Source organism: Megalobrama amblycephala, linkage group LG10, assembly GCF_018812025.1.
Source record: "Megalobrama amblycephala isolate DHTTF-2021 linkage group LG10, ASM1881202v1, whole genome shotgun sequence".
Lineage (NCBI taxonomy): Eukaryota > Metazoa > Chordata > Actinopteri > Cypriniformes > Xenocyprididae > Megalobrama > Megalobrama amblycephala.
This window is the reverse complement of record NC_063053.1, coordinates 31,451,591-31,475,591: the sequence shown is the minus strand read 5'-3', so window position 1 is coordinate 31,475,591 and position 24,001 is coordinate 31,451,591. Positions and strand designations below refer to the sequence as shown.

The 24,001-nt window shown below is 38.9% G+C and overlaps 2 long non-coding RNA genes, 1 pseudogene and 5 gene segments (V, D, J or C); 5 read left to right on the top strand and 3 right to left on the bottom strand.

Moving 5' to 3' along the window:
• Positions 1 to 516: 516 nt before the first annotated feature.
• Positions 517 to 1,201, top strand: LOC125277372. The segment is given in 2 exon segments: positions 517 to 573; positions 663 to 1,201. Coding segments are annotated over 2 exon segments (384 nt in total).
• LOC125277403 lies at positions 1,202 to 1,793 on the bottom strand. The gene is made up of 2 exons (XR_007186895.1): positions 1,559 to 1,793; positions 1,202 to 1,428 (listed from the first exon to the last, which is right to left on the bottom strand). It is a non-coding gene; the product is annotated as an uncharacterized LOC125277403 (long non-coding RNA).
• Positions 1,794 to 2,134: 341 nt separating this feature from the next.
• On the top strand, positions 2,135 to 2,837 carry LOC125277363. The segment is given in 2 exon segments: positions 2,135 to 2,274; positions 2,383 to 2,837. Coding segments are annotated over 2 exon segments (426 nt in total).
• A 127-nt stretch (positions 2,838 to 2,964) lies between these two features.
• On the top strand, positions 2,965 to 7,836 carry LOC125276379. The segment is given in 3 exon segments: positions 2,965 to 3,902; positions 7,212 to 7,421; positions 7,511 to 7,836. Coding segments are annotated over 2 exon segments (375 nt in total).
• A 691-nt stretch (positions 7,837 to 8,527) lies between these two features.
• LOC125277396 lies at positions 8,528 to 10,653 on the bottom strand. The gene is made up of 2 exons (XR_007186889.1): positions 9,903 to 10,653; positions 8,528 to 8,982 (listed from the first exon to the last, which is right to left on the bottom strand). It is a non-coding gene; the product is annotated as an uncharacterized LOC125277396 (long non-coding RNA).
• A 1,460-nt stretch (positions 10,654 to 12,113) lies between these two features.
• On the bottom strand, positions 12,114 to 12,592 carry LOC125276378 (annotated as a pseudogene).
• An 869-nt stretch (positions 12,593 to 13,461) lies between these two features.
• LOC125276377 lies at positions 13,462 to 13,940 on the top strand. The segment is given in 2 exon segments: positions 13,462 to 13,566; positions 13,620 to 13,940. Coding segments are annotated over 2 exon segments (426 nt in total).
• Positions 13,941 to 17,622: 3,682 nt separating this feature from the next.
• LOC125277369 lies at positions 17,623 to 18,253 on the top strand. The segment is given in 2 exon segments: positions 17,623 to 17,671; positions 17,761 to 18,253. Coding segments are annotated over 2 exon segments (387 nt in total).
• The last annotated feature ends 5,748 nt before the right edge of the window (positions 18,254 to 24,001 follow it).

Here is a 24,001-nt window from a genome sequence, read left to right as displayed (position 1 = left end):
GGTATTTGTAAACTATTACAGTCGATTTATCCCTAACCTTGCATCAGTGTTAGCAAGAAATTACAGAAGAAAGTACGGAATTTCTACCAATATCTGTACAGGTGAAAGTTTGCATTGCTTACAGACCACCGTCTGCTGACAACAATCTTCAGTCCAACAAAAGCCGTTCGGATACAGAGAAAGACAAATACATCATTCACCTCTCCATGTTTAAAGTCACCATGAAATCAAAATGGACAATTCTTGTTTTTTTTTTTGTTTTTGTTTTTTATGGAATGTTGCAGTATTTATTATAAATGATTTTTCAATGCACATCATTATTTTTTAATATTCATCTAAGTTTTTAAAGTTCACACTTATATTTGATGTAAACTGACAGGATGAAACGAACGAGCTCCTCCTGAACCTTCATTTAGAGAATGAGTTCATTTGCATATTGATTAGATGCTTCAGTGCTCTGAGAGTGTTTATAGTACTGTGAGTTTAACACTTCATCACTGACACACACAACAATCTTCATCAACATGACCTTCATCATCATCTTCATCTGGACTCTCACAGCGTTTGCTCAAGGTTTGTGGAGCACAAGTTTGATATCAATTCATTTCTTCAAGTATATTGTCAAAGTTTTGAGTTGATTTTCTTCTTGTTGTGTGTTTCAGAGTGTAGAGGACAGATCACCGTCACTCAGAGTCCCTCAGTGACAGCAGCTCAACCAGGACAAACTGTGAACATTAACTGTAAAACCAGCACAGATGTGTACAAGGATAGTAATGGACATTATTTAGCCTGGTACTTACAGAAACCTGGAGAAGCTCCTAAACTCCTGATTTATTTAGCAAGCACCCTCCAGTCAGGAACTCCATCTAGATTCAGTGGCAGTGGATCTAACAGTGATTTCACTCTGACCATCAGTGGAGTCCAGACTGAAGATGCTGGACATTATTACTGTCAGAGTTTATACTGGCCTGAGAGCATTCAGTGGTTCACACAGTGATAAAGAGTCGTACAAAAACCTCCGTCAGTCAGAGTCACAGTGACTGAACTGATACTGCAGCTGCTCAAAGGAGGATCTGAAACAACATCATCACACAAACATCTGAAATAAAATCATCTAAATTAATCTGCCACTCTTAATAATTCTAGAGGTCAGAAAGAGATTTTGTGCTCTTATAGATCAGTCACACGTTTGAGATCTGAATGATTTCAGTTGCCGCCTTTTATTAATAATAGATGTTAATTTTCATAATTCTCCATGGTTATTTGATTTGAGTATCTCATCCTAACATGTCATTTGTTCACTATACACTGTATTCATACTATATACTGCAGACAGTAAGAGTTTTATATCAGCTGCTGTTTTAATTGTAGTCCTGATCAACAGTTCAGTTTAGACACGCCTCTTCCTCTTCTGCACCAATCACAGCTCTGATCAGAAAGAGCAAGATAAGAATATTAATTTGTGCTTTTAACTGAATTTTTATTGAAAACTTGTTTAATAAATCTGATGATTACATGAGCTGATAAACCTCAGTGTAACTGATGAATATGAACAAACCTCTGATCCAATGGAGAGAAACTGGAACAGGAGAAACTTCTTCAGCTGGTACTTACAGAAACCTGGAGAAGCTCCTAAACTCCTGATTTATTCCACAAACTGCCTCAACAGTGTCATTTACTGAAGTCAAACAGTGAATCTGAGTGAGTTAAACTCATATTTCATCATCAGGTGGAGTGATTGTGTTTCTCTCAGAATAGAGCAGATGTTCATCGTCCTCAGAGGAGTTTGATGATCCTGTGACTCCAGAAACACTCAAAATAACTATTGAGCAGAAAAACATGTAGAAAATGTTTTTTTTTGCATTTTGAAATGTAGAAACTATAAAAACTCAATAATAGATTCTTGTTCATTAAACTGTTGTATAAAAGCAATATCACACTTGTAATCGTGATGTTGGTCTGATATTGGGATTAAACAGCGCTCCTGTTCATCTGATGTTGCTTCATCAATAAAGGATTATATTAACATGTGAAATGTTTTGTGAAATCTCAATGAAACCACATTAAACCATCTTTAACCTGTCACTGCTGAAGCGTTTGCATAGAGAGAGTGTTTTACATGAGCGACACACGCTTCAGTGCTCTGCATGTGTTTATAACTCTGTCAAACATCAAACATGATCAACAACTGTTTTTCACTAGAACTGAACCTACAACCAACAAAAATGACTTTCAGCACCATATTGATCTGGACGCTGGCAGTATTATGTCGAGGTTTGTGTCAGTAAAGATTACAGACATTATTTACTTGTTATTTTTATGTGTTGTGAAGATATATGGTTGTAAAAGTGTTTGTGATTTCTAATCTTTCTCTCTTGTCAGAATCTGTTGGTCAGGTGACAGTGACTCAAACTCCCTCAGAGCTGCTCTCTCAAACTGGACAATCAGTCACTGTGACCTGTAAAACTAGCAGTGATCCAGACTGTCGCTGTAATGGCAAAAAGTGTCTTAGCTGGTACTTACAGAAACCTGGAGAAGCTCCTAAACTCCTGATGTATGGAATAAACACCCTCCAGTCAGGAACTCCATCTAGATTCAGTGGCAGTGGATCTAACAGTGATTTCACTCTGACCATCAGTGGAGTCCAGACTGAAGATGCTGGACATTATTACTGTCTGAGTTTACACAGTGGTCCAGTGTTCACACAGTGATAAAGATTCGTACAAAAACCTCCGTCAGTCAGAGTCACAGTGACTGAACTGATACTGCAGCTGCTCAAAGGAGGATCTGAAACAACATCGTCACACAAACATCTGAAATAAAACCATCTAAATTAACCTCCTTTATATATTAAGATCTTTTATATTGAGGTCAGAAATCAATCAAAGCATTAGTTGAGAGAAACAACTAGACAAAATCTGTCAGAGTTGCTTTCCGAGTCTCCCGAACTGGTGTCTCGGGATCTCTGACGGGATCGTGCATCGCCAGGTAGACGGGCCCTCCCGACCAATTGACGGGGAGCACGTGATTTGGAGCGGCCGATCAGGAGGGCTCTGGTTACGTCCGACAGGAGACCAATGCTCAGTGTCAAACGGGTGAGCCCTACCAACCGAAAGACGAGGGGCAACGTGGTTTAAGAATGACCAGCCAAAAGGGGCCCACACTTAGCTTCTGCCGGGAGCGGCCCCCGGCAACAGGTGAGTGGGTTCCATTGGCTGATGGCGGGAAGAAAGAAATAGGAATGGCTGGGCAGGAGAGCTCTCGCAGCATCCGACGGGAGACCAAGGCTCCAGGAGACTAATGCTCAAGGCCTCGGACGGGTAAGCCTCACCGGACAAGGAAAGAAGCACGGACCAGGAGGCTCTCACGGCATCAGATGGGAGACCAAGGCTCATGACATCAGATGGGTAAGCCTCGCTGGTAGACGGCAGAAAGTAAAGCACAGAAGAATGACCGGGAGGGCTCTCGCTGCATCCAATGGGAGATCAATACTCATGGAATAGAACGGGTAAGCCTCGCCGGGCAAAGGAGGAGAAAAGATGGAAACTGACCGGGAGGGCTCTCGCAGCATCAGATGGGTAAGCCTCGTCAGCGGTGGAGAGAAAGGTTTTTTTTCTCCCCCTCTTCTTCTCCTTTCCTTTCCCTCCTCAGAAAACTGAGCTCCAGCAGAAGCAGAGGGGACATTATTGCTGCAGCAGAGGACAAATTTAGCTATAGAACTGGGCTCCTATGGGAGTGGAGGAGACATCGTTGCTGCTGCAGTGGAAGGATCAGCCAGACATACTGAGCTCCTGCGAGAGCATGGAGATAACATTGCTGCACCGTGAAGGCAAGGTTTGCCAGAGAAAGGAGCTCCTGTGGGAGCGGCAGTGTAAGAACAGAGTGGGCTCCTGCGGAATCAGGTGAGAAGATGCTGCTGCAGCGAGACTATTTTAGTGGATTGATGGTGTTAATTGCGGTGGATATGGTGAGCTTGTAGGATTGAGCGAGAGAACAAGCTGAAGCTGAAGAATTTGGCTGGAAAGGGTTTGCTGAGCTTCTTTAACATGGAAGTGATTGGATTAGATAGGATATAGATCTTTAAAGCCTCTGATGGCCAGCGACTAGAGTGTTTGAATCTGATGCTTGGAGAGGCCTTTTGGGGGAGCTGTGGTTCCTTGCCGCTGTTGCTTCTGGCTTGCTTAGATGGGGACACTTGATATTCAACAATGTTTTGATCTGCCTTCATTGTCTTCACTGCACACCACTGTATGCAAACTGAGCAATTTGGAAAAGTGAATAGGTTGGGTCAGGGTCCACCTTTGGAGCCAGCGGCCTGAATTTCAGATCAAATCTGTGCTCTGATCTTGCTGGCGACCTTCATAAAGCAAACAAAACAAGATAATTGTAACAACAATTTAATAAAATAACTAGTGGTGGGCATAGATTAATTTTTTTAATCTAGATTAATCTCACTGTAATCTTGGAATTAATCTAGATTAATCTAGATTAAAATGTCTCATTTGAATTCTGCCGAAAACAAGAGGTGCATCCCAATTCACGTACTTATGCACTATTCTATGACGTTTTTAAGTATAAATAGTGCGAGTAGTGCGTTCACACTGAAAATTCCAAAAAGGAAAAGTACACTTTAAATACCCGGATGATGCACTAAATTAACGGAAAAAACGAAGTGTGGAATGTTGGACACTTCGTGCACTCAACTGTCGCAGCTTTAATTACATAGTGGAGGGGAAGGGAGGATCGGACTCCGTTGTTAAATGACAAAATAACCTTATACAATTCACACACTACATGGATGAGTGCATAGTGCACAAGTACATAGTGTATAAGTGCATAGTGTATAAGTGCAACTTCAGAATATGTGTGCTACCCAAATAATGACTAAAAGTAATCCGCCATTTTGTCCGACAAAGCAGTCAGGAGTTAGAAGATTAACCTTGAAAAATTGTGTATATTGACATCTTTCCGCGTTTAAAACAACATTGATTCTCATGATGCTATAAATGGATAGTAAGAGATGATCGGTTTACGAGCCTCTTGAGCTGAGGCGCTACAGCGATCTGTCACGACACATTAAAGAGCAACAAAACGTTTTTTATTGTTTGAGTTTTTTTTAAAAACTACACAGTTTTAAAGCTGGGACTTTGTTTAATATCATAAGTAACCTGCTCTGTCTTGTCTGTCGACGTGTTGTCAGTGTCCTCTTTGATCCACAATGTATATTTCACTGTGTGATGTGACAGCGCCAGGGCTTGTCAGACAAAGCAACAGTAACTAACCCTCTTTGCGAAGGGTCAATTCGGCTAGGTAAACATCCGCGCTAAAATACCAAGGTGAAAGTCATCATAGCTTGCGTAGTTTAGACCCAGCTCCCAACCCAACTTTGAGAATAGATTAATGGCGATATTTTTTTTATCGCCCAATAAGAGTCTCAAGTTAACGCAACACGTTAATGCCGATAACGGCCCACCACTAAAAATAACACATAATACCAACATTTCATATTCATTATATCTTTATATAAGAATGAATTCTCAGTTTTCCTGCTGCTCATTTGACCACTTCTGGAACAGGTGTAATTGTTTATTTATAAAAACATCTTTGCTAAGACGATTCAGACACATGCAGTTCCATTCATCAATATAGCGGCTGCGCACTCGTTATTTTTATTTATTTATTTATTTTTAATATATATATATATAAACGTATTATGTTTTAGTACTGCTCTCCGGTCAAGGTTGGAAATTTCATGCCATGTTCGGTGCTTTCTTCAGTTACCAGTTTAGTAACCATAGCTTTCTGCCAGCAGCAGATGTCACCAGGTGGTACCCAACCTTCCTTGAGTGTTTCGACCCTTAACCACAACACTCTCCAGTTGGTGGGTCGGCAGTGGTGGCCAAATCACTGCCCATCTACTCCTGGCTTCCAGCTTTCTTCCTCTCTCTTACTCCATATCCAGCATGAAGCTCGTTCAGCCTCCTGTCCCATCCTATGAGTCACATGCTTCTTGCTCCTCTCATCCATGCCTAAAGCTGACAGCAACCGCCATGCTGATTTGGCAGGAAAGCCTCTACAACCTATTTCCACAGGGAACAACCATGCCTGCCACCCTCTTGTTTTTGCAGTCTTGGATTAACGGCTGATATTTCAAGGCTTTTCCCTCATGTGCCTCCTCACAGCCCTCCTCCCATGCCAAGGTCAGCTCAACTAGGATGATTTTACGATCTTTGTCTGACCACAGAGCGATATCTGGGCGAAGAGCTGTGTGGACCACTTCCGGGAACTGCAGCCTCCTTCTGACATCAACTCTCATTTCCCAAGAGTTTGTGGCCTGCAGCAGATTGGGTTTTGCTGACGCATTAGTTGCGAAGGGCCTAGATCCCTCCTTGATGAAGGTGATAATTCTCCCCTCACCTGTGCCACTTGGCCTCTTCTTGCACCTCTCTTGCTCTATTGTGTCAGCGAGGGACAAGAGTACCTTGTTGTGGCGCCACCTATAGCCCCCTTGGGTTAAAGATGTTTTGCACCCTGACAGTATATGTGCCAGTGTCCCCAATTGACCGCAGAGCTTGCAGTAGGGGTCGTCCCTCAGCCCCCATGTGTGCAGATGAGATGGTGAAAAAGTAATAGTTATACTTTACAAAAAGTGTGATGCATATTTTTTACACATTACTGGAGCTCCTCTCTTGCCTGCCAAACTTCCATTGCAAGTTTTCAAAAACTCACAGATTCTGTTGCATTTAGTCACCATGAAATCAAAATGGACAATTTATGTTTTTTTATGGAATACTATGATATTGTTATAAAAGATTTATGAATGCAAATCATTATTTTTTAACTTCATGTGCCTTGTAATCTACATGCAGCGACATCTGTTCTCTGAAAGGAGAATCGGGCAACCTGTCACTCACATGAGATCCACCAATAGCAAACCACAACCATCCAATCAATTCCCCACAGACAAAATCAAGCCCCGCCCTACATTTATTAACTTCATTAGGATATATATCACAACAATAGGGAAGAAAATATGAGAGCAACGTTTTAATGTTGCAAGGTTCATCATTTATGAAGCAAACTCAATTCAAATAATAATAAAATGGTACAGTAATGAAATGAGAATAGCACATAAATATTAATAAAAACATTATCTATGAACTTATTTCAGAATCTTGATGATTTGATATATTTGATTGTGTGATTGACAGGATGAGATGAACGAGCTCCTCCTGAACCTTCATTTAGAGCCTCATTTAAATACAGAATGAGTTCATTTGCATATTGATCAGATGCTTCAGTGCTCTGAGAGTGTTTATAGTGCTGTGAGTTTAACACTTCATCACTGACACACACAACAATCTTCATCAACATGACCTTCATCATCATCTTCATCTGGACTCTCACAGCGTTTGCTCAAGGTTTGTGGAGCACAAGTTTGATATCAATTCATTTCTTCAAGTATATTGTCAAAGTTTTGAGTTGATTTTCTTCTTGTTGTGTGTTTCAGAGTGTAGAGGACAGATCACCGTCACTCAGAGTCCCTCAATGACAGCAGCTCAACCAGGACAAACTGTGAACATCAACTGTAAAACCAGCACAGATGTGTATTATCATAGTTCCTATGGACATTATTTATTCTGGTACTTACAGAAACCTGGAGAAGCTCCTAAACTCCTGATTTATTGGACCAACACCCGTCAGTCAGGAACTCCATCTAGATTCAGTGGCAGTGGATCTAACAGTGATTTCACTCTGACCATCAGTGGAGTCCAGACTGAAGATGCTGGACATTATTACTGTCAGAGTTATCACAGTGGTGTGTTCACACAGTGATAAAGAGTCGTACAAAAACCTCCGTCAGTCAGAGTCACAGTGACTGAACTGATACTGCAGCTGCTCACACACTTTCACACACTTTCACACACTACTGACACACAGAGGACAAACACAGGAACTACACATGTGCTCAAAACTGACTTATGACTGAAATCAGCTCTATTAGACTGTGATCTGTCCTGTGACAGACGGGTTTGACTCAGATATGCTCAGAATCTGTGAAAACAAATGTGTATATTGATATGAAATCAAACTAACAATAATGGTGTCATATGTTGTTTTGTTTTGTACATTAAACTACACTAAAGTCATGGTGTATCAGTAACATGCAGATGTTTTTCAAGCAGCTCCTTCATCTAAAGCTGTTTCTAAATGTATTACTCATAACTCATTTCTCATGAGCAGAAGTGAAAGTGTTCCAGTTGAGAGCGTTGAACCAATCAAAGAGTGAAACTGTGAGTTTGAGGTGAAAATCACATTTGCATTGGCAGGTTTAGTGATTGTGATCCTCTCAGAATAGAGCAGCTCCGTCTCCAGTGACCATGTTCAAACCCCAAGAGCTTCATTTGACATTTCCTGCTAAATGCAGCTGTTCTCAACTATTACAATCAATCAAAAGCAGCTGAAACTTTAGTGCAGGACTTTGAATGAACGACACACTGATCAATGATGCAGTCGGACACAAATGTAACGCGTTCAGAAGCTTTATTGAATGAACAGCAATGGCAGCACATTGAAAGACTGCTTCAGTATTGAGCTGTAAATCACGTGACAGCTGTGAATCCTGCCGGACGCTCAGATACGGCTCGTCTGGACCGGAGAAACATCAGCACTGGGAGCTCTTGAGGAACGAGGCCTCGTGATCAGCTCCTTCATGTCTTACTCTGCAGACGAAGCGATCCGCGCCTTCCCAGCGTGCTTTGCTGAGGCTCAGGACGCTGCTGCGGCTGTAGCGTCCGTCCCGCTCGCTCTCTGCGCTGGTCTGAACCCCCTCGCTGACCTCTGACCCGTCCAGCGTCCAGCTCACCGTCGCCCCCTGTGGAGAGTAAGAGCTGAGCAGGCAGAGCAGTGCGGCTGAGTCTCCAGAGATCTGCAGAGAAGAGGGCGGCAGCAGAGACACGGAGGGCTTCACTGCGGGACCAGCTGCACAAACACACACAAACAACACCAACGTCTTTAGATCATCAATTAGTCAGATGTCACACACAGTAATGGAGGAAAAATCACAATCATTTCATCTTTACAGAAATTCACTGCTTTCTTTCATAAACCACATAGTAATGATCCTGCATTTAAATTTCAATATTCTCAGTTCAAATAAAATATTCACTGATACTAAATATATGAAGTATAAGATATATGAATAAATATAAATCAGTTCTCTGAAGCAGACATGATATACAGCAAATATTAGTCATTTCATCTTTTCTGAATAAGGTTCAGTTTAATCTCAAACTGATTTTAAAAACATTGTCCACAAACTGATGATTTATATGTAGAAAACAAATTTACATGATCATTTCATTTTTAATGTTAATCATAATCATAATTATCAGCAAATGTAAGCTCAAATTATGATTTTTTCAGATCTTTTTCATTATCTGATGATGACGTATACAAAATTAGAATTATTTTGTCCGTATCATCAAACTTTATTATTACATTTACCAATAATTATGGACACAATTATGTATTTTGAGAAATAATTGAAAATATCAGAAAACATTGCAATCAATATATTAAAAAATAAAGAATGTTAGTTATTATAATATCTGAAATTACTCATGTAAAAAGAAATAAATATTTAAAAGCAACATAAAATATGCCTTGCAATGAAAAAAAGATAAATATCATGAAATATCACTGAATATAAACATGTAATTGTGAAACAGCAGACAAATTTAAAGAAACTATGAAACAATTAAATTCACCATGAAATTTTGCAGTTAATTTTTTTCAAACTATTTTATCATTTTTAAAACCTTGTTGCAAAATGCTTGTTTGAATAATCTAAAAACAAAACAATTATATATAAACATTTTTAGAGAATTTTAGAGACTTACTGATGGTCAGTTTAGTTCCTCCACCGAAAGTCCACCACAGTGCTTCATTCTAGTGAAAGCGTCGTACAAAAACCTCCGTCACACTCAAATGAACACAAACTCCAGCAGAGAAAGAGACGAACGACACTCACACACACTGATATGAGACTCAACAGCAGCTCTTCTCAACATCAACATGATTGAGCTGAAAACACACACTAAATATTCATCTTTAAAAGAAATACTTGTTATTGCATGAAGGATGAAATTTTATAATCAGTCAAAAACTACATTCATCACATTTACAAAACATGTGTGAGTAAAACTGTGCTAATTCTAATGACCTGCTTTATAATGAAATCTTTTGCCAGATTGAGATGGTCATTCTCTATTGGATGACCTTTGACCTGTTCTACAGTATCATGATGATATCAAATCTGCAGCACAGGTATTAAATGCTCTCAGCATCAAAGTCTGAATGAAACTGATCATTAAAACAGTATTTAGAGGGAGAAGATCCACCCAAAATAACATGAAGTAAATCAGGAGTGTCTGTTTCTGAAAATGATCAATAGAAATTTATTAGCAAAGATACTAAATGACAAAACAGTGTTTCTGCTGTCTTCAGGTAAATGATCTGGAGTGTGTTTGCATATTGATCAGATGCTTCAGTGCTCTGAGAGTGTTTATAGTGCTGTGAGTTTAACACTTCATCACTGACACACACAACAATCTTCATCAACATGACCTTCATCATCATCTTCATCTGGACTCTCACAGCGTTTGCTCAAGGTTTGTGGAGCACAAGTTTGATATCAATTCATTTCTTCAAGTATATTGTCAAAGTTTTGAGTTGATTTTCTTCTTGTTGTGTGTTTCAGAGTGTAGAGGACAGATCACCGTCACTCAGAGTCCCTCAATGACAGCAGCTCAACCAGGACAAACTGTGAACATCAACTGTAAAACCAGCAGTAATGTGTACAAGAATAGTAATGGGGATTATTTAGCCTGGTACTTACAGAAACCTGGAGAAGCTCCTAAACTCCTGATTTATTTTACAAACACCCTCCAGTCAGGAACTCCATCTAGATTCAGTGGCAGTGGATCTAACAGTGATTTCACTCTGACCATCAGTGGAGTCCAGACTGAAGATGCTGGACATTATTACTGTCAGAGTTACCACTACATCAACAGTCAACATGTGTTCACACAGTGATAAAGAGTCGTACAAAAACCTCCGTCAGTCAGAGTCACAGTGACTGAACTGATACTGCAGCTGCTCACACACTTTCACACACTTTCACACACACTCAACAACAGACACTCTAAATCATAAAGAGATTCTCTCAGAAAGGTTTCTTTAGATCACTGTAAACTGAACACAATCACAAACTTCAGCAAATGTAGTTGTAAACAGAAGCATGTATGTTCATTCATCTTCAGCTGTCAATCATAACACAAGAGCAGCATATATAAACAGCAGCTTACGTCACTCCAGTGAGAATATTCTTCCTGCGTCCCTCCATCACTCCATCTCCACCTTTATGTCCATTTTAATTCATTTCAGAAGTCCTGATGTTCATAGTGGAGTCTTGTGACAGAAACAGATCCTCCATCATGGACACGACAGATGTGTTTACCTGCAGCATTAGTGCTGGTGATTTACAGACTCTTTCTGCAAGTTACATCGTTACGCCAGTAGATGGAGACAAGAGACTGACTTTATGAATGAATCAATGAATTATTAATCAACTGATTTGTTCAAAACACTGAATCATTCAGGAAAGAAACAAGCATATTTGATGGCTCTGTCCCAATGAAGAGGCTGCATGTTCGTTCTGAAGATCAACCAATGAAATGATCCTTCACAGCCGCACTGAAATGTTATTGGTTCACGCTATAGTCAGTCTCTGAAGGTGGGAAATCAACTCCTTTATTTCCCTTATTAATTTAATTATTGCCTCCAATCCTCTTGACATCATATAATTGTATTTTATTTCATATATATATGGCTCAGAATATCAAGTCAAACAGTGAAACTGAGTGGAGTTAAACTCATTTGCATCACATTTGTGATTGTGTTCCTCTGAGAATTGAGCAGATCTCGTTTCATCATGTATCTGCAGGTGTTTTCATGCTCCACTGAGTGAAGTTTATTTATAAAATATGAGCTAAAGCCCTGATCCAATGAAAGAGCCGAAACAAAAATGACACAAAAAAGGACATAATGTTACAATTATGTTTTATTGACTGAACTGTAATGAAATAAAGACTGAAAAAGCACACATATAGTCAGCAGATCTACTCTGAACACTGCTGTCTCCTCACAGTGTCTCCAGTGGACGCAGACTGGCCGCTCCGTGTGGCCTCACAGCTCACCGAGACGCTCTTCATCCACTCCTCCTCAGAGAGAGTCAGGCTGCTGCTCCAGCTGTACAGACCGTCCTTCTCCAGGAGCCCAGCGCTGCTCTCCTGAGACCTGCTGCTCCCGTCCACCTTCAGCTCAGGCTCCAGTCTGACGGGAAGCCCTTGTTGGCCACACACACCAGTGTCGCTGTGTTCAGAGAGGAGATCTCTGCGCTGGAGGGCGGCAGGACGCTCACTTTAGGAGGAGTGACGCCTGAGAGAAGCACAGAGAAATCAGTTACCAGTGGCTTTCCATTAGGATTCAAGAGAAAACTAGGAGAAATTCTCCAACAGCGAGAGAAACAACATGAAGAAAACAGTCAAAGAAAATCCATCATTATTCCTTCAACACATTAATGCTCACAAACTCCTACACATGAAAAGAGAAAATGTTGAGAATTCATTTCACATTCTGGTAAATATGCTGATTCATTATTAAAGCTGCAGTCTGTAAGTTTGCCTCTTTGTCTCCATCTCTGTTTGAAACCTGCAATTGCAGTTATTTGTGGAATGATCTTCCTCACATGGGTTGTGCGTCGGCACGGCTCCTCAGCGCGGACGAATCTAATGTTTTGAGGTGTTTGTGTGGCTGTCAGTCACCGCACCAGTGTGAATCTTCACTTACTTCACAATTACTGATTCCACGTCTTGGAAGTTTGAAACAAATTTACAATTATATTTAAAATGTTAATTGAAATTTAATAAAATCATGACTGAATAATGAAGCATAGTCTTGTATTAAATGCAGAAAGCAGAGCAGATCACAGGTGACTGAAGACTGGAGAAAAATATGAGTCCAATAGAAACATTTAAGTCTGTTTCCACCTAAAAAACATTAAATGTAATTGTGAGAAAGTCATAATAATGGGAAATATAGTTATTTCTAAATTGATTATTTGATCATTTATTTACTGCCGACATCCAGTTTGTGCTGCTGTTGAAAGTGAATCACATACAAACTAATATAATATCAGTGTTTGAGGAGTAAAAAATAATTTTTAACATTGTCATATGTCTCATTTCTGCTCTGCTGTCAGTGTCTGAGACACATTTGAGAGGAAACGCTTTGAATTTGTGTCCCACCCCTGTGATTGGAGCTCAATATCAGAGCGTCTGTCAGTCCGACTGTAAATCCAACATCACTGTCCTTCAGTTTCACTCATTCCCAGTAAAGATGAGGACACACACTCTGATCATCTGCTCTCTGCTGCTGCTGCTCAACGGTGACACTCACTTTACTGCATTTACTACATTTACTACAGTACATGAACTTGTTCTGGTAAAGATCATTAATGTCTTCTGCTGATTTTCTTCTTGTTGTGTGTTTCAGAGTGTAGAGGACAGATCACCGTCACTCAGAGTCCCTCAATGACAGCAGCTCAACCAGGACAAACTGTGAACATCAACTGTAAAACCAGCAGAGATGTGTTCAATGATGGAGATGAAGCTTTAGCCTGGTACTTACAGAAACCTGGAGAAGCTCCTAAACTCCTGATTTATTGGGCCAACCGCCTCCAGTCAGGAACTCCATCTAGATTCAGTGGCAGTGGATCTAACAGTGATTTCACTCTGACCATCAGTGGAGTCCAGACTGAAGATGCTGGACATTATTACTGTCAGAGTTATCACAGTGGTGGTGTGTTCACACAGTGATAAAGAGTCGTACAAAAACCTCCGTCAGTCAGAGTCACAGTGACTGAACTGATACTGCAGCTGCTCAAAGGAGGATCTGAAACAACATCGTCACACAAACATCTGAAATAAAATCATCTAAATTAATCTGCCACTCTTAATAATTATAGAGGTCAGAAAGAGATTTTGTGCTCTTATAGATCAGTCACACATTTGAGATCTGACTGATTTCAGTTGCTGCCATTTATTAATAATAGATATTAATTTTCATAATTCTCCATGGTTATTTGATTTGAGTATCTCATCCTAACATGTCATTTGTTCACTATACACTGTATTCATACTATATACTGCAGACAGTAAGAGTTTTATATTAGCTGCTGTTTTAAAGGGATAGTTCACCCAAAAATGAAAATTACCCCATGATTTACTCATATGAATACAATCGGAGTTATATGAAATAATGTCCAGGCTAATCCATGTGTAACGGAGATATTTTTCACTGAGGGACTTTTATTTTGATGGGTTGCTCTGTCTCCGGTATGTCCGCGGGAGATGCAAAGACGTCTGGGAAGGAGAAGAAGAAAAAAGTACGTAATGATCAGACACGCCATGTTCGCTGTGTGAGGAGGTGTCGATTTTTCCACCTGTGTTTTAACGTAATACAGTGTTATACATTCAGTTTAAGTTTTGTGCACACTGATATTACCGTGTGAAGCCGGAGACGTCGTTGTAGCAGAAGTTTGGTCGAGTGCGTCATCGGATGGAGAGCGGTGTTACTTCGGTAAAGTTGGTTTTATATTCGCACATTCGGACTTCTGATAAATTCAGACTTTCCAATAAATGTGCAATAAATTAATGTTTGCGAATTTTAAGCAGCGACATGATATTGACAACCAACGATTGTCAACTTACAACATTTTTCACAGTCGATCAAAATAGGCAAGTATTGTTTTAATGGCATATTTACTTGTGAATGTCCACTGAATGTCCAATGTAGTGTGATTAACAAGTCTATTGAATACGGATGCCCGAATGTGCGAATATAAAACCAACTTTACCCAAGTAGCGGTGTTGGAGACTGGCCGAGAGCACGAGAGAGAGCTGCTGGAGCCGTGAGTTTCATCAAGAACACTTGTTTTTTTGCATCGTTCGACTGAACATTTTGAGAGTTCTGCTGTTTTTTCGAGTCATCGTGAACTGTCTTTTGTAACGAGAGACATTGATTTCCTCCTGCGAGTTGTTTGAGTGCACTTGTTAGTGCGCGAGAAGGTGTTTTGAACTGCTCTAATTTTCTATCAAGTGATTTCTTTTCGGAGTATTTTTGCCTTTTTCTAGAGACTGAATTTATAAGTCACCCATGAACTGCCTTACAGAGCGAAAGATATTGATTTCCTCCTGCGAGTTGCTTAAGTGCACTTGTTAGTGCGCGAGTGTTTCTGAGTGTTTCTGAACTACAGTTTTCCTACGGAGTGATTTATTTTTTATTTTTATTTTTTTTGAGTGTTTTTGCACTTTTGGAGAGACTGAGATCGTCACAAACAAGTTTTACTTCTGAAACCCACGAGAAACACTATAAGCCAGACGCTGTTTAGTGAGTCGCGTGCGCCCGTGGTCGAGCGCCATTTTGTTCTAGAGGGTTCGAGTTTTTTTGGGCCGTGCTGAAACTTTTTTTGTTGTTGTTTTTTTATTACCCTGCCATCCTTACGACATCTCCCTGTTCTCATCTCAAGTGGTCTCATCTCAAGTCATCGTCGCTACAGACTGGTACAAGAGTTCGTTACACACACACACACTTTGCTGATACTGATTGAACCGAACTGAGTTATTTGAAATGCACTGAGAGTGTCAATTTGAACCGTGTCCATGCGAACTGAATCAAAAGGAAATTGAATCATTAACTGATTCATAAGAGTCATTGGAGTGAAGTCCATAGTGTTTCACTTAACTCATTTCACATAGAAAACGAGTTATTTGAAAAGAGTTATTAAGTTAAAACTTGAAGAGTCTGTGACCTGTCCAGTGTTCGATAAGCAGTTTGGAAACTGGTGTTGAAAATAATTTTGTGAAATTTATATTTGAAGTATTTTACAGTTTGAGATTGTTTGCCTTTTGCAAGGTGTACCAATATTCAAAAGAAATTCCAAGAAACCTTTTTTTTTATTTTTTATTTTTTATTTTCATTTTATTTCATTCTATTGAGACAAGATACAAAGACAAAAATACAGTTTCCTAAGGAAAGAAGGAATAAATTAATTATTGTTAAAAACAATACATTTGAAGGTTATTTTATTTTTTACTTACCTTGGGGTAGGGGCGTCTCACTTAGACTATTAGGTTTAGGAGGGTGGGAACGTGAATTTGAGTTGTCACTTTATATCACAAATCTATACTTCAGGAAACCACCGCGTTGACATTTACTGACCTGAAGCCACACTACCTATTCCTGTAACATATAATATAATAGTCTAAGGTAAAACATATTCACATATTGTGTATAATTGAGACTCAAAGCACCAGAGTGGGGACCAAGATCCTTCCACTCTCAAGTCACCCAGGGTAGCGTTTTTCATTTCCCCTACGGAGCGAGACTTAGCGTTTCGTTACACATGCTTTATAATGGGAGTAGATGGTGGGTCAAATTCTAAAGACAGAAAAAATGCAGCCATCCATTACAAAAGAAGTCCACACGACTCCGGGGGTTAATAAAGGCCTTCTGAAACAAAGCGATGCATTTGTGTAAGAAAAATATCCATATTTAAAACTTTATAAACTGTAATCTCTAGCTTCCGCTAACTGTCATACGCACATTCATGAGAGAGTGGCGTCCCAGCTTATGATGAAGGACAGAGGGAGTCACTGGACAACAAATCCTTTCAGATCTCTTTATGAAAGTCTGTGTAAATGGTTCAATAGATTGACTTGTAGTATAATTAATGCATATAGGCCTAAATTCACTATAGTTTCATAAAGTTTAATAAAGCCCAATATAATTAGATTGCAAAAAAAAAAAATGTAATCTCCAAAATACTTACAGATCATTCATTTTTATATTAATATTAATTTTATACTATACTATTGAAAACATATTTGTTGTTGTCAGACGTGACTGAATGTATTGCTGTTCAATTGAAGGAAAGAGACAATATTATCTATCTATTTTAATATAGTACATAGAATAATACTTCCATAAAGAGATACTTAAAGACTCATATTGTATTTGAAAAGAGACATGGCCACTGCTGTACCGTCTACTACACGATTCAAAGTGTTTCTGGATTGAAGTTTCTGAGCTGTAAAAGATCCCAATAACAATTCAAGCTACAAGTTAATCCTATTATGCTAGAGGATGTTCATGTGCATTAAAGCTGTCTAAAGACCAAGAGTTTGTCTTACATTGGCCATATAACCTGTTACGGCCAGGACTACAGTACCTGTTTGTCACTTTGGGTGGCGCAATTGCATACAGTGTTATAATATATAAATATATATAAGTCATGGAATAAACTTCCTGTTCATCAGTGTGTGCTGTGGCTATCTAGTGGCACAGTGATGTAGTGCAAGATAACATGAATTTAGAGCCTCATTTAAATACAGAATGAGTTCATTTGCATATTGATCAGATGCTTCAGTGCTCTGAGAGTGTTTATAGTGCTGTGAGTTTAACACTCCATCACTGACACACACAACAATCTTCATCAACATGACCTTCATCATCATCTTCATCTGGACTCTCACAGCGTTTGCTCAAGGTTTGTGGAGCACAAGTTTGATATCGATTCATTTCTTCAAGTATATTGTCAAAGTGTTGAGTTGATTTTCTTCTTGTTGTGTGTTTCAGAGTGTAGAGGACAGATCACCGTCACTCAGAGTCCCTCAATGACAGCAGCTCAACCAGGACAAACTGTGAACATCAACTGTAAAACCAGCACAGATGTGTATTATCAAAGTTCTTATGGACATTATTTAGCTTGGTACTTACAGAAACCTGGAGAAGCTCCTAAACTCCTGATTTATTTGACCAAAAGCCTCCAGTCAGGAACTCCATCTAGATTCAGTGGCAGTGGATCTAACAGTGATTTCACTCTGACCATCAGTGGAGTCCAGACTGAAGATGCTGGACATTATTACTGTCAGAGTTATCACTGGATCAACAGTAAAGATGTGTTCACACAGTGATAAAGAGTCGTACAAAAACCTCCGTCAGTCAGAGTCACAGTGACTGAACTGATACTGCAGCTGCTCAAAGGAGGATCTGAAACAACATCGTCACACAAACATCTGAAATAAAATCATCAAAATTAATCTTTTTATAAATTATTGAGGTCAGAAATCATAGCATTAGCTGAGAGAAACAACTAGACAAAGTCCATCAGTGTCACTGTCAATGTTAAATTTCCTCATATTCATACCCTCTTTAGACTAAAAATGTTGTGGAAAATGTATATCTGCCTTGAGATTTTGTGCTCTTATAGATCAGTGACATGATTGAGATCTACATGTGAGTCGTCCACCATATTGGATCAGTCAGATCTGGTCCGTGAACACTGGAGAGCAAGTGAACTCCTGACTGCATCTGCAACCTCTGTAATAAAGTTTCATGAGAACTAGTTAAATAGTAAAATCACTGTGGGGCATCGATTATAAAACACAAAGTTCCATTAGTTGCTTTTATTTGAGATATGGATCAACATGTGGATCAAGGTGTGGTTATTATACAAAAGAACAACAATACTGACATAAATCACAAGTATAAAAACATCAAACACTCATAAATAGTTGCAGAAACCTCAAGCAGCATATCTATATATGCAATAGACATTAGCTGCTATTTTCACAGCATTTAGTTGATCATTAATGTTAATGTTATTAAAAACGAAAGAAAACTTCATTACCGAGTTCTCTGAATTTTTAGGGGGAATCACTCCTAAATTTGACAGAATTTTAATTGTTGGTGATTTTAACATTCATGTCTGTTGTGACACAGCATTAGTGAAAGAGTTTCTTAGTCTCATTGATGCTTGTGATTTCTGTCAGTGGGTGAAAGAACCTACACATGCACATGGTCATATTTTAGACTTGGTGCTAACACATGGCCTTTCTATTTCGGATGTTAATATTGGTGGCTTAAGTTTTTCAGATCATAAGCCTATTATGTTTACCATTGATATCTCTTGTCATACTACTGAAATTATTAGACCTGCAAAATGGTCACGTGTTGGCCTGTTTGGTCCAACATCTGTGGACAATTTTTCAGTAGCATTCAATGAGGCTTGTCATTTGCTGTCTGTGGATTTCCTTGCTAATGTGTTAAATGTGGATGAGCTTCTTAACATGTTTAATTCTGTATGCACCAGTGTTTTAGATATTGTTGCCCCTATGAAATTAAAAAAACATAAAAGCAAAGTTGAACCATGGCTAAACAGCAATACTCGTAGTTTAAGACAAGCCTGCAGAAGAGCAGAACGCAGGTGGAAAAAGGATAAACTACAAATATCTTATGAAATCCTACGGGAGTCTTTAATTTCATATCAAAAAGCTGTGAAAGTTGCCAAATCTGACTACTTCTCCGAGTTAATTTCTAAAAGCACTAACAGCCCCAGGACTCTATTTAATATATTGAATTCTGTTTTTAATCCAACAAGCAATATCTATTTAGTTGAATCCTCAACTTTATGTGAAGACTTTCTAAGATTTTTTGTGGATAAAATAGATGTAATTAGACAGTCCATTATTCCGTCTACTGATGACCCTGTAGATTTTTTGAGTCCCACTAGTTTTTTAAATTCATTTGAGCCTATTACTATGTTGGGTTTAATGGACTCAGTTGTTAAGCTGAAGCCTACTACTTCTGCCCCTTGATATTGTTCCTACCCAATTCTTAAAATTGGTATTTGATAGTGTTGGGGACTGGATTTTAGCAATTATAAATAAGAGCCTTCTTTCTGGATCTGTTCCAGCTCTGTGTAAACATGCTATGGTAAAACCTCTGTTGAAAAAGCCAAATCTGGATACAACTGTTTTATCGCACTTTAGGCCAATTTCAAATTTACCTTTTCTTGCAAAGGTCTTAGAGAGAGCTGTATTTATGCAGCTACAGAGTTTTCTGGCAAAAAATAGTATGTTTGAAAAATTCCAGTCTGGATTTATGAAAAAACATAGTACTGAGTCTGCACTTCTTAGAGTATTAAATGATATTTTATTATTTGTTGACTCTGGGAACTCAGTAATTTTGGTACTCTTAGATTTGAGTGCAGCTTTTGATACAGTTGATCATGATATTCTTTTATCACGTCTTGAAAAGTGTGTGGGCATCCAGGGAACTGCCTTAGCTGGTTCAGATCTTATCTTAGTAATAGAACCTTCTCAGTAGGTATTGGTCGTGCTGTTTCATCTGTAGCACCTCTAACTTGTGGTGTTCCCCAAGGATCTATCCTGACTCCTATTTTGTTTTCACTCTACATGCTTCCATTAGGTTCAATTTTTAGGAAGCATGGAGTGTCTTTTCATTTTTATGCAGATGACACCCAAATTTATTTACCTTTGAAACGTAATGACAAGCAAGGCCTAGAAACCTTGCTTGCATGCTTAGCCGATGTGCGATCTTGGATGTCTCTGAATTTTTTGCATTTAAATGAGGGTAAGACTGAAGTGATTGTCTTTGGGCCCTCAGTGGGAAAAGGAAAACCAAATTTTAATTGTGGTCTTTTAAATTCCTGTATCAAACCAACCGTGAAAAATTTGGGAGTTCTTTTTGATTCTTCCCTTAAGTTTGACCAACATATAAATTCAGTAGTTAAGTCATGTTTTTTTCATCTTAAACTTCTGTCTAAAGTTAAATCTTTTCTGTCTTATAAGGATCTTGAAAGAACCACACATGCATTTGTTTTATCTCGATTGGACTATTGTAATTCGTTGTATGTTGGATTACCCCAATCCTCCATCTCACGACTTCAGATGGTCCAAAATGCCACAGCCAGGTTTTTAACTGGGGTTCGTAAACGAGAACACATTTCTCCAATTTTAATGTCTCTTAATTGGTTGCCAGTGCGTTATAGAGCTGAATTTAAGATTTTGCTGTTTGTTTTTGAGTCTTTAAAAGGTCTGGCACCTTCTTATTTGTCAGACCTCTTAAACGTGAATTCATCAGTTAGATGCTTGCGATCCTCAGACAGTATTACTCTGTCGTATCCAAGATCAAGATTGAAGATGAGAGGTGACCGTGCATTTGCAGTGGCTGGCCCGAAGTTATGGAACAGTCTTCCCTTATCTGTAAGATCTGCTTCGTCTTTATATGATTTTAAATCAAAGTTACAGTCTCATCTTCTTAGTCTTGCATTTCATTCATTCTAACTCTTGTTTTATTTTTAAAATTTTAGCGATGTCTTTTACTACTCCTGTCTTTTATTTCTTTTTTTCTCTGTACAGCACAGTGGTCAACTTTTGTTGTGTTTATTTGTGCTTTATAAATAAATAAATGAAATGAAATTAATGTGATTTTACATATTGAGTTATACAAAAACACAAACCAGCACATCCTCACCTCTGAAAGGTTTTCCTCTGTCCGTCTGGAGTTTAAAGCTCAGTAGTTTATATGCTGCACAATGCTGTGATATTTTTGATGAAAGTCATTGATTTGTAAGTGTGAGTGATGAACAGCGTCATGTTGACCGTTGTGTCGATGTGTCCGGAGCGGTCGAATGGGCCTCTATGACACCACCTTATGTTTAACATCATTTTTAAATTCAGTGTGTGTCTTCCGGTATGATCCGCTTACACTTATTTTCAGATGTATAAAACAGCTCATTGTGCTGCTTGATATTGCAAACTGCTGTATTATTTTAATGTATTGTCTTCATTATAAACACACTGGTCTGTAGTGTTTAATAGTTTCACTGTTTACTGCACTTTATTATTCTTCTCGTTATTTCACTAATGAATCTGAAATCTTGTTCATTCACAGAAAACAGTCTATATCTGCACTGAAAAATAAGAAGGATACATATCTAAGCCTCTGGAACAATTACTTTATTTGTTTATGTATGCAAGCATTCATATTTATGCAATTATTTATGCATAACTCTATAAATTAAAAATATAAATGCATTATTTATGGACTAAACTATTTATTTAAGCATGTATTTTGTGTTTTATTTAACTTACTGACACCAGGTTTTAACTGATAATCAAGATAAGAATTTATTTTACACTTTTAACTGAATTTATGTTTCAGATGTAAACTAATGAATATGAACAAACCTCATCTCTCTGTTAGTCAAACTCAACTGTCTCAAAGTTTGATGATCCTGTGACACCAGCCCAGCCAACACAGCATGGTGGGGCCCAGATGGGTGTCACCTGGGCTGCCTAACTGGGGCCCAGCCGATTTTGTCTGGGCCTCTGGAAACCTCAATAACAACTTTTGTAGATGTATGTCAGAAATAAAGTCAGTCTGGTTAGTAATAAGTGAAGCTGGTAATGCTGTTTGTGGAGATGTTTAATCAGATCTTCAGTGATTTAATGTCTTTTATCTTCAGTTGATTTCATCGAAGGCTGTGGCTGAAGTCGTAGTTCTTGTTGTTTCTCTGTCCTTCAGTGATTATGCTCGTTATCACCTAATTATCTCATTAACTCCAGCATGTTTCTGTGTTACATTTAACAGCCTGTAGTGTGCACACTGAGCAGTGTTCAGTTCATCTGGACTAACCCATGTGGGGCCTTGGAAACCGTGGACAAAATCGGCTGGGCCCCAGTTAGGCAGCCCAGGTGACACCCATCTGGGCCCCACATATCTGTACTGGCTGGGAGAAACACTCAAAATAACTATAAATGTGTTTGTCATGCATGTGCACCTCAAAAAAAATACATTTATATATTCTTTTATCTATGAGGTTCATAATTTGGCCACATGTTCTTGTTTTTTCATCATGTATCTGCAGGTGTTTTCCTGCTCCTGTAAGACTGATGCCAGAGTGCCTGGACCAAGAAAGGGCCACTCTTTGAGAAAACAAAGGAAATTAACATTTGAACTCTCTCTTGCAAAATTAGCGTCCCCATTCGAGACGCAATCACACTGAGTCGATCACACCTCAGCAATGCCTTAATCTACATTTCCCTTCCTTCACCCCCTCTTCCCCCATCTCTTCTCTCTACATACGGAGATGACCTGAAATTCACCCAAAATCTATATGGTTCAATGTGAACAGTTATCATACAATACTATACATGTTTGGTATCATTTGAAATGTCTCAGTGCGACTGGTACAAGGGTCTCATTCCCATAGAAGTAAACCAGAAAGTAATAAAGGTTTAAAGACTTTAGAGATATTTTGCTCTCTGTAATGGGTGTGTCCCTAAAAGGTGTAAACTACTCAGTCTGGGACCCTGATTAATGCAAATTACCATTGTGAAGTCATGTTTCCATTTGAAAGAAGTTTCTGTCTTGGTCTGGGTATTTAAAGAGATGTTGCAGGAGGCTCAGGGCTCGATCCTGTGCAGATGAACCCACATTGCAATGTGCATTTTTCTAATGTCAGGTATTCATCTTTTACTCTGTTTCTGAGCATTTGATGTTTGTATTGATCATCTTTGAGATGATTATGTAATTGGCATGATACATTTACCTGACTAATAAATTGTCACATTTGACTTTATTCTGACTTACTCTGAAATTATTGACTCCAGTAGATTACGTTAAGTCCATAACCCCACAAATCTACGCTCAGGTTAGTAACGGACTAAAGTACAGTTTAGGTGGAGCAGTGGGGCACACCAGCTGATATTTTAGAGCTCCGACTAGCACATTGGCATTAGTTAAGTATACTTAGACTGTGTAGGCTAATAATGGGTTTTTTCCTTTTAGAGCAACAGAGTGTTGCTAGATCAATCTAAACAGGATGGGCCTCAACCTCTGGTTATGGTGAGATTATTCTAAGTGTCTGTGGGTAAACCACTGCGTGATTATGTAAAGTTACCACTAGAGGAAGCTAAATTGGTCAGCCTGATTTTATGGTAATGGTCATAGCCCCTAGTTAAAAGTAATCTTACCTTAATTCGGTGTGTTCAGATCTATGGGGACTAAA